The sequence below is a fragment of the Diachasma alloeum genome, unplaced genomic scaffold, assembly GCF_001412515.2.
Source record: "Diachasma alloeum isolate Michigan unplaced genomic scaffold, Dall2.0 Dall_scaffold_00194, whole genome shotgun sequence".
NCBI lineage: Eukaryota > Metazoa > Arthropoda > Insecta > Hymenoptera > Braconidae > Diachasma > Diachasma alloeum.
The window spans coordinates 14,538-25,128 of record NW_021680359.1 but is presented as its reverse complement, the minus strand read 5'-3'; the positions used below and the strand labels follow the sequence as shown (position 1 = coordinate 25,128).

The following is a 10,591-nucleotide window of genomic DNA, read 5'->3' as shown; positions in this document are numbered from 1 at the left end:
TCGTGAAAAAATGTTTTTTAGCTCGTGGGATTATATCACTCGCCTTCGGCTCGTGATATAAACCTCCCACTCGCCAAATAAACACTTTTTTGCACTCGTTACGAAATATACTATTAAAACGTATAAAAAGAGTCTACAAGATTTTGCACACTTAAATGTGTTAAATTTCTACGCTTTATAATGTCGTGATAAATTCTCATTTTCAAACTCTCAAAACGTGGAAAACCCGGAAAAGTGTCGAACCCGGAAAGTCCATTGGGGTAATTTGTAAGATGAAATCATACTCGAATTGAGTTGAGGAAAAGTCTCGTACGGAGAATGAGTGGTGCCGTCAGTGAGATCGAATGCCTGATGCTTATAACGTCTAGTATCGGTACGCTTATTGTCACATCACGGACGCAGTTGAAGTTCATGGTGACCGACTCACGTTCAAAAAATTAATCTGTGGAGTTTCGTTGATTTGGTTTGAAATTATAACATTATGATTAGTTATTACAATTTACTGCGGTTTTTTAATTATTCCCCTTCGTGGAACGCAAGTGATCGATGATTCTCATCATATAACAAGTGCTGTGAAGTCAAATATAAGTTCATTGAAATTCCTACAGTTGAATTATTCTCGATCGCTGCCATTATTTCGAAAAATTATTGGCAATGACTTGTGAAGAACTATGTGACGGTAGGTAAAGGAAGTATCATAATTTCGATAAAGTGAAATGAATTTTATAAAATGGGTTTTCACGAATGTTTCTGCCCTAGATGCATTGGCGAAAGAACGATCCATCGACACTGCGATTGAATTAGCAGGTAATGTAATATTGAAGCAGATGGGCACATTAAAAATCATGCGCACATAACAATGAACTTCGACGGATTCTTAAATCAATGCATATTTTTTAGCAATTAAAAGTAATGACTAATTAAAAAGGGATAGACGTAATGATAATAACATTTTGATTTTTATCGAGTTTAGGTAAAATGAGATTGGAATAATACGGCAACGAACAAAATTTTTGATTTTCAGGGACATGTCTCTAATTTTCAAAAATATATTACTGATTTCCAGGGACATGTCGCCGATTTTCAGGAATTCATCCTCAATTATTAGGCATTCGCCTAATGATCAGATGCGAGTAATTCGATGCGGATGTAATTCATGTATGGTACTTATTCCCTAACTGAAAAAAAAACTTGTTTATTCCCTCCAAACGGAGTATATGAGTGCCCATCCCGTTATTTTTACGGAAGGGCCACATGAATTAACCCAAGTGGATATGCTCAAATGAGAGAATTGGCGGTCCAAAATGATTGCGTAGGATCCAAGTGGGATATATCTCAGGGTCAATTTGAAAAATAAAATATATAATTGAGCCTTACATATACTTACAATAAAAAAATAACTCAGTATAACAGAATTATGGGAGGTGCAATTGTTAGCTATTACGCCCATCCAAAATCATGCCATTCATCAAATTTTTTTCACACACTATTGGTGAATAAACACAACTGTTCATCGTCCCTGAGTGCTCATTTCTCCCGTAATTACCCTATCATTCTGAAATTAATTGTTCTTACGCTCAGTGCTTGGCGTCTGTTTGCAGGAACAGGAAAATTCACCTGCAAAATTATAATCATAGGTGCATTGATTGTACTGAATGCATCATTTGTGACGACGAGTGTAAGTCTGATATTCCCTGCAGCTTCTTGTGACTTCAATTTAAGTAGTCTGGACCAGGGAGTTATAACTGCAACTCCTCTTTTAGGTGCGATAAATATCCATTCTATTCCTCATCACACGTGTGTTTGCTTCCGATAAGTATTTTAAATCTTACCAGTTGAATAGGTCTTGACGCATTCACATTGATAGCTATCATTTACTTAAGATAATGTGAAATGATTTTATTCATGGATATATATTCTCCTTTAGGTATGATATTTGGTTCCTATTTCTACGGTTGCTTGGCCGATTTGAGTGGACGAAAAAAGGCCCTAATAATAACTTTATTCTCCCAGGGATTATTTGAAGCTCTATCAGCTATTGTTTCAAATTACTGGGGATTTTTGGTTTTCAAATTTCTGAGTGGATTTTCGTACGTTGAAAGATATTTTAACTAGTCCAGACTAAAAATTAATTCATATCAGTTGTTCTAATATTCCAATCTTGATATGGACAGGTTGATTGCTCAGAATGGAGTGGGATATCCATATGTCGGCGAATGTTTACCACCGAAACTCCGACGCGAAGTGCTTTGCGCATTGGAAGTTGCATGGATAGTTGGAATGATAATATTGCCAGGTGATTTTTCATAATGATTATTTTCTGTTAAAAGATGCTTGAAAAACTCACCTGGTAATAAAAAACTCAATTTTTTTACAGGGTTTGCTTGGGCAATCATTCCACTAGAATTCACTTATACAACTGATTATTTCTTCTTCCATTCATGGAACCTTTTTGTACTCTTGTATTCACTTCTTGCACCGGGATTGGCGTTATGGCTCTTGACATTTCCCGAAACTCCAAAGTATCTTGCAGATAGTGGAGAAGATGCAAAACTCGCTAAAGCACTAGGAGTTATGCATTCAGAAAATACGGGAAAATCATTCAATGATTATCTTGTATGTACATTCACAAGCTGAAAAATTAGAAATTTCTAGTTTACATAGTGCACATTATTCGTAAAGAGGCTATTTTTAAGATTGCAAATAATTGAAATAAAACACTTTAGGAAGCCTTAACGAAGCATGATTTGCGTCAACTTCGCACACGCTTGGAAACTCAGGAGAGCCGAAAACATCATCTCTCTAAATCCGAGAGAACCAAAAAGATGTGCAGAGAAATTTTGGGCAATACGGCAAAATTATTGAGACGTCCATTCTTGAAACAAACTACGCTTATTTGTACACTTCAATTCTGCATCGGTTCGACGTATTTTTCTTTTACTCTGTGGTTTGCAGAATTGATCCGAAGATTGGAGAACTTTGAGGCCATGTTTCCAGGGGAATCCTCATGGATCTGTAGTGTTGTCCCTAAAGAAGTTTCTGCAAATATAACGGTAAACAGTTTTATCAAATTTTTCATAATCTTTTCTTTCCAAAACTTTCGGTAATATCTTATTTGTGCCTCTTTTGCTTTACAGGTTGAAACGGGGGAATGCTGCCCAGAAATTCCCATGAATGTTTACATGCACACTTTAATCATTAGTCTGGCATGCCTACCTTCGAATATTCTAGTCCCACTTTGCATACAAAAACTTGGATATAGATTTTTCATAGGTACACCATATCTAATTATTTGTAATACTTGCCTGAAAAGTTCAGTTTTCGCGGTTAAATAATGGTTTCAATACGTATGAAATGGGGTCTTGTGAAGGCGGCGCGTGGGTAAAATGTCACTTCAGACACAGTGTGACGAAATTTTGCTTTGTCGCACGCCATGCTGTTAACCGTCACTTTACATACGCTTCGCAGGTGTGATCGCACCCATGTCGTGCGATAATGGTTTTCTCCCTAAAGAGTTGGTTAATGATCCAACCTTGCCTTCTGTTCGGGCTATAGACCTGACACAGTCCAAAATGTCATTTACCATGAGTTATGTAAAATTTTAAAGTCACATTGATCAAAAAATACTTCTATCGGCCTGATGATATAATTTACTATTACAAAACTCGTGGTAAATAATATTTTTGAGGAGTTACCTCGTCTTTGCCTTGGGTTCTAAACCTCACACTCTTCCGAAACGTCACTTACCAACTCGATGCATAAAATACCATTACACATGTTCTTAACTTTACGCAATTTGTACAAAATCAAGTGCGTAACGTTTCAATTTTCTGTACGCACGAGTAATACATTCTATTTTTTATGATACTTTTTGGGTGACTGCCCATGGAACAGGAACCCCACTCACCGATTTGAGAATAAAGTTTCAGAATCCACACGGGGACACGTCCGTATAACCCATTAGATCACAAGTTTTTCCCATCAATTTTATTTGCTCGACTCTAATTGGTGTACGCGGATGCGTTTCCGTGTAGATTCTGTTCCATGGGCAGTCACCCTTAGAGTTCACTTTTCAGGAACCTAGTAAAGGCGGAGTATTTGTTTTTGTTCAATGAGTGCGTAACATTCAAGATATATACTTCACGCATAATCTTTGAACTTCACGCAAGTCGTGAGGAAAACTAATACTTTACGGCCGCTAAACCGTCCCGAAAAGTGAACTTTTCGGACAGTTATTATAAACAACCACTTATCCGCCCTCGTATCAAACTATAATATCTAATAAATTTCGATAAAGTTCAATATACAAATTGGAAATTTATCTTTCAGTGACATATAATGCTGGTGCATTCTGCATAGCAGCTGGATTATTTTTCGTACAATCATCAGTTCAAAACCTCATCTTATCAGCATTTTATGAAGCGTTCACTTCAGTTGGTTTAGCTTTAGTGCTGGTAGTCATTATAGAATTATATCCCACGCAAATTAGGTAAGTTACTGGAATACAATAGTACATTTCGTCATTAGACCTAAAAAACTTTTCTGGCGAATATGAGTTTGCAGCCCAAGCCCATTCCTAAATAATGCAATTGCACCAAATTATATATTCGTAGAGCAACAGCGTCAGCATTTGGTATGTTACTAGGAAGAATAGGTGGAGTCTTCGGGAATCTACTCATTGGATATCTGATTGATAAATACTGTGGCTCTTTCATCGTAATAACTATGGCTCAACTTTTAGGTGACTCCATGCAATCAATATGCTCAGAATATGATACCGTACATTCAGATGAATACTTATTAATCTGTTGAATTTATTTCACAGTTTGTGTAATCATCGGTTTCATACTGCCAGTGAAAAGAGGACAGAAGAAGACAGTGAACGAAATTTGCGAATCACCAGTGTATAAGATAGATAACACACACCTCTAGTTGAAATAATATAAAATTTCAAAATAGTTTTCTCTACATATGAATATTTATCAATTTTTTATACACAATCCTTCGGTGGTTAATTACACACGTTTTCGATAAACCTTTTTTGACAAGTGTGTTCACAAATTTTCCCTGAAAATAGTATCCTGCAATGGAAATCCAGATTATTATGAAAATAAAATAAAACTAAGCGTTATGAGCAGTTTTTCATATCATCTCACCAATTGTTATTAAATGGTATTTTTGATCTTTCTTTCAATGGTTACGTTTAGCGGGGTTTCTTTCCTTCTAGAACAACTCAACCGACAGCTTTGTAGACCAAACGAAATGTGTAATCATAAATGTATATGGTAGTATATTTATAGACAATAATTTTACTTGATAATTCCTATAGTCAATTTATTCTCCTTTACAAACTTACTCAAACCAGTTGTGACTAAAGCGTTCATGTAAAATGGACGCGCTTGAGAGGCATTGAAATGAAGAATCCGAAAATTATGATTATTTCATCTCATCATTTCTAATTCATTATAGATGAGTAAAATAATGTAAATAATGATTCTTCATCTATTATTCATTTCCAAATTGAAGCATTTTGAGTAAAAATATAGTGTTCACGGATAATATGAAAAAAGTAGTTGTGGATCTTTATCACTCTGAAACGAAATTTAATACATGTACCCATCATGCTCAGATATCAATCATAATAGAAGACTGCGAATGCATCGAGAACCTGTACTAAATTCCCTTTGTCCTGCAGCTTTCAGTGAATTCCCATGATACTCCGGCGAATACCTTCCTCTCTTGAGACATCTGATCCGACGAAAAAATCCAAGATTATAAACAAGAATTATTTTACAATTAAACGAGATGCGCCCGGCGACGATAAATAACACGGGCGTGTTTATATACGTGACGCAGGAAAACCCTGGGGTCATCGCCGGAGCAACCCGACACCGGGCTGCTGGTCATTCATAAAATCCTGTGGTTGCATCGATCAACTCGCTGTGTTATCCCCACGCTATACCTCCGCGATGTGAGAATAAATAAATAAATGAATCAATGAATGAGCAACGGAATTTAGCTGATGAATATGTCTGAAAGGAAGACAGTATCGTTTATTTCCATCACGTACCTACAATTGCAGTGATTTTTTAACCAGAAAAGCTTCCAAACAAAATAGGTACTACAAATTTTTGCTACTTTATTTTTGAATAAAGAAAACGAAGTTAGTCTAACATTACCAGTAAAAAATAACTTTTGTAACAGAATTTATTATTGAGTTAACGTATTGACTCCCCCAATGTTGATTTTCCTTATTTTCCATTCATTATATATACAAGCTACGCATAAAACTCAACCGCAGAACGTCGTGAGTAAATGCCGCGCCATTAGAAGTTGCAAGAAATATTTCTACCAGCCGTATGAGCATTAAATCCATATACATCTCCTCAAGTACCGCATGTGATCTCAGGTATTTTTCATCACTCCCACCATTATAAACCTATTCTCTCCCATGCAAAATTCTGCGCCAGTTGCCTGTGAAAGAATAAACCACACAGTACTCAGAAACAGCGCTAGTTTGAAGGTGAAACCCCTAGTTAACTGCAAGAATTGTGTATTTCAATCTTGATGATGCCCATTGAGCCCTAGCATACGTGTGTGCGCGGTGATCACAGATATTGCCATCGAATCGGCAGCTATTAGACCGTGGATTTACCACTAAGATTACAGTTTGAAGCGTGGAGTGAACCAGGTCTAATGCTGTTGCTTGAAAAAGAAGATGGGGATATCGTAGGTGTGATCAGAAGGCGTCGGGGAATGCATTCGATTTCCAAGCCAAAAGGCAAGGGGAAAAGGAGAGCCCAAGAGACAAGCCATTACCCTGTCTCAGTCATCCCTTCAATGTGTCTATGTGTGCGTGAGAAATGTGCTCTTACATTGGAGTCAGAGGGGCAAGTCAATGTAATGTAAATAGAGCTGAGGAGCAGTAATGATATCTGTAATTTACCGTAACGAAACCGGTAATCTAGCCACCGGTAAATCACCAAAATTGTAGATAATCATTTTCACACCGCGAATCGCCGTGTAGAGCGATTTTTAAAAAATATATCCTTAGTTCATTGTAATTTTGGTCACCATTTTTTTTGCTTTTCGAATTTTAAATGCTGTTTTCAGGGGCGAGGAGAAGAGAGTAAGGCCGAGCAACTGCGGCAACCATAAAGCCGCGTGTGTGCATGGACCCAGGTAGGAATTGACGATAGAAACAGGACTCATCAAGCCCTGGAGCAAGGCTTGGAAATGCTCAACAAGGGCTGAAGCTCAGCCTTGGATCAGCCCTCCTTCAGCCCCAAAATGATAACCTCGTTTTAGACTTAGTCCATAAGGCTTCAACAATGCTTGGCGCCAAGGCTTGGTCCAAGCCGTGAATTACAAAATTTTAAAGGCTCAATGGCACTTCTTTTAAAAAAATCATATTAATGTTTACGGATATGTGTTTAAATAATTTCTTATTGCTTCATAACCCCTTTTATGAATCCAGAGCAACTTATGAAAAAGACTGACGGGACTGTACAGTTCCTCTTGTAAAAAATTTTTTTTATTTCTGCATTTCTGGGGTAAGTGAGGGTCTCAGTGGCACTAGGCGGGCCAGAAAATACAAAATCGACGTGCACTCAGCGGAAAAATTCGATTTTGGCGAAAGTCAACTTTCCCCCCGAAAAAAGCCTAAATATGGCACTTTGGCTGCGGGTGAAAAATTTTTTTTTTTATTTCTGCATTTCTGGGGCAAGTGAGGGGCGCAGTGGCATTAGGCGGGCTAGAAAATACAGAATCAACGTTCACTGTTCACTGAAAGTCGACTTCCCCCCCCCTCCCCCAAAAAAGCCTAAATATGGCACTTTGGCTGCGGGTGAAAAATTTTTTTTTTTATTTCTGCATTTCTGGGGCAAGTGAGGGGCGTAATACTAAAAAAGGCTCTCGCCTCACTCTCGTCTCCCAATAAATGGCGAGAGCAGAGGCGATAGTACACTAAAGGCTATCGCCCCACTCTCGTCTCCTAATAAATGGCGAGAGCAGAGGCGATAGTACACTAAAGGCTGTCGCCCCACTCGTTTTTTAATAAATGGGGAGAGCAGAGGCTATAGTATACTAGAGGCTATCGCCTCACTCTCGTCTCTCTATAAATGACGAGAGCATGGGTGATAGTAAAGTATAGGCTATTGCCTCACTCTCGTCTCCCACTAAACGGCGAGAGCAGAGGCGATAGTACACTAGAGGCTATCGCCTCACTCTTGTCTCTCTATAAATGATGAGAGCATGGGTGATAGTAAAGTATAGGCTATTGCCTCACTCTCGTCTCCCACTAAACGGTGAGAGCAGAGGCGATAGTACACTGAAGGCTATCCCCCCACTCTCGTCTCCTAATGAATAGCGAGAGCAGAGGGGATAGTACACTAAAGGCTGCCGCCCCACTCGTTTTTTGATAAATGGCGAGAGTAGAGGCTATAGTATACTAGAGGCTATCGCTTCACTCTCGTCTCTCTATAAATGACGAGAGCATGGGTGATAGTAAAGTATAGGCTATTGCCTCACTCTCGTCTCCCACTAAACGGCGAGAGCAGAGGCGATAGTACACTGACGGCTATCCCCCCACTCTCGTCTCCTAATGAATAGCGAGAGCAGAGGGGATAGTACACTAAAGGCTGCCGCCCCACTCGTTTTTTAATAAATGGCGAGAGTAGAGGCTATAGTATATTAGAGGCTATCGCTTCACTCTCGTCTCCCACTAAACGGCGAGAACAGAGGCGATAGTACACTGAAGGCTATCCCCCCACTCTTGTCTCCTAATAAATAGCGAGAGCAGAGGCGATGGTATACTAGAGGCTATCGCCTCACTCTCGTCTCTCTATAAATGACGAGAGCATGGGTGATAGTAAAGTATAGGCTATCACCTCACTCTCATGCCCCAATAAATAGCGAGAGCAGAGGCGATAGTACACTAAATGCTATCGCCCCACTCTCCTCTCTTAATAAATGGCGAGAGCAGAGGCGATAGTACACTAGAGGTACTCTCTAGAGGCACTCTCGTCTCCTAATAAATGAAGAGAGCATGTGCGATAGTACAGTAAAGGCTCTCGCCTCACTCTCGTCTCCCAATAAATGGCGAGAGCAGAGACGATAGTACACTAGAGGCTATCGCCTCCTCTCGTCTCCCACTAAACGGCGAGAGCAGAGGCGATAGCACAGAGAAGCTCTCGCTTCACTCTCGTCTCTCCATAAATGGCGAGAGCACGGACGATAGTACAGTAAAGGCCTCACTCTCGTCTCCCACTAAACGGCGAGAGCAGAGGCGATAGTACAAAGAAGACTCTCGCCCCACTCTTGTCTATCTAAAATTGGCGAGAGCACAAGCGATAGTAAAGGGTCTCGTTCCATTCTCTTCCCGCTCCAAATGGCGAGAGTCGGGCGAGAGTCCCCCTTGTTCGCTGCCGCTCTCGCCTGACTCTCGCATTGACTCTCTTCCCAAGAAAATATACGAGAGCACCAGCTCTCGCCAAGTTTCGCTAGGGTATGAAGTGATATGGGTTCATATGAGGTTCATACAGGGGCTGTATGAGGTCATATGGGGGTTCTATGGGCCCATGAAAGGGTAATATAGGGATCATAAGAGAGTCATATGGGTATCATTATTCAAAACAGTAAAAAATAAGAGTAATAAATTTAAAAAGTAAAGAATCCATTCAGAAGCATATTGCTAATTTGTTAGCAACATAAACTACCCGAGTAGAAATTTCGTCAGGCTGACCTTTTGGCAGAGAAGGCCCTGCTCCGGTATCGATACGGTATACCTGATTACGGCATGCCAGATCAGGGCCTGAAGGGGACCATTGCATGTTCACCTTACCACTAAATTCCAAACTTTAAGCAGGCATGCCTGATCATGCCTCAGTCAGGGCCTTTTGAGGGTACCGTGATACAGAAAAATTAAAGTTACATCAGGCATGTCTGATAAGGGAAATTCCGGAGTCTTTTTCAGCCTGTTTTGATTGAACACGTGTGCTTGTTGAGGATACCGGATACGACCAACTCGATTCGGCTATGATCAGGACCAGGTAAGGTATGCCAGGAATCCTTAACTTCGAAAATTCTATAATTTCAATACGGCGAACCTGATTCGGCAATGCTCAGGTCCGGATAAGGCATGTCGTACGGGACTTGAAAAAATTTTCATCAAACAAAGAGTCGGGGTGGAAATGGTAAAGGTGGGCGGGTCGGAGGGGAGGGGGGATGATGGTCAGGAAAATTATACTAATTGATATTATTTTAGATTTAGTTCAGTACTACAATTTTATTGGTAGTATTATTCATATACTCAAAACAAGCGATCATTTTTAAGAATGATACGGTGGTCGAGTGGATAGGGTACGGAACTACTACGCGAGGGTCCCGAGTTCAATTCTTGAAGTGCTTTTTTTTCCAAATATTGCGAAATTACATTTTTTTTTTAAACACAATATTAAATTTTCTTTATTTTATAGTTAATCAATTGCGTATAACAAAGCGCAAAAAGTTGGTAAAAATCCAAAATATACTGTTTTTTTTTTTTTTAATTAAAATGCTAAAGATACATATTAAACTCGAGAGTCACTGAGTG

At 39.4% G+C, this 10,591-nt stretch overlaps 1 protein-coding gene across 3 annotated transcripts; it reads left to right on the top strand.

Moving 5' to 3' along the window:
- Nucleotides 1–347: 347 nt before the first annotated feature.
- LOC107048490 (synaptic vesicle glycoprotein 2C) lies at nucleotides 348–5,293 on the top strand. 3 transcript variants are annotated; one of them, XM_015271667.1, is made up of 11 exons: nucleotides 348–679; nucleotides 760–807; nucleotides 1,602–1,763; nucleotides 1,928–2,090; nucleotides 2,175–2,296; nucleotides 2,378–2,616; nucleotides 2,727–3,053; nucleotides 3,138–3,273; nucleotides 4,330–4,489; nucleotides 4,614–4,741; nucleotides 4,826–5,293. In XM_015271667.1, the coding sequence occupies exons 1-11, from the start codon at nucleotides 655–657 to the stop codon at nucleotides 4,930–4,932; spliced, it is 1,617 nt and encodes a 538-aa protein (XP_015127153.1). In that variant the 5' UTR covers nucleotides 348–654; the 3' UTR covers nucleotides 4,933–5,293. The 3 variants fall into 3 exon arrangements, with proteins under 3 accessions (XP_015127153.1, XP_015127155.1, XP_015127154.1); XM_015271669.1 differs by having other exon boundaries at nucleotides 348–683; nucleotides 1,602–1,678; XM_015271668.1 differs by having other exon boundaries at nucleotides 4,646–4,741; nucleotides 4,826–4,917.
- The last annotated feature ends 5,298 nt before the right edge of the window (nucleotides 5,294–10,591 follow it).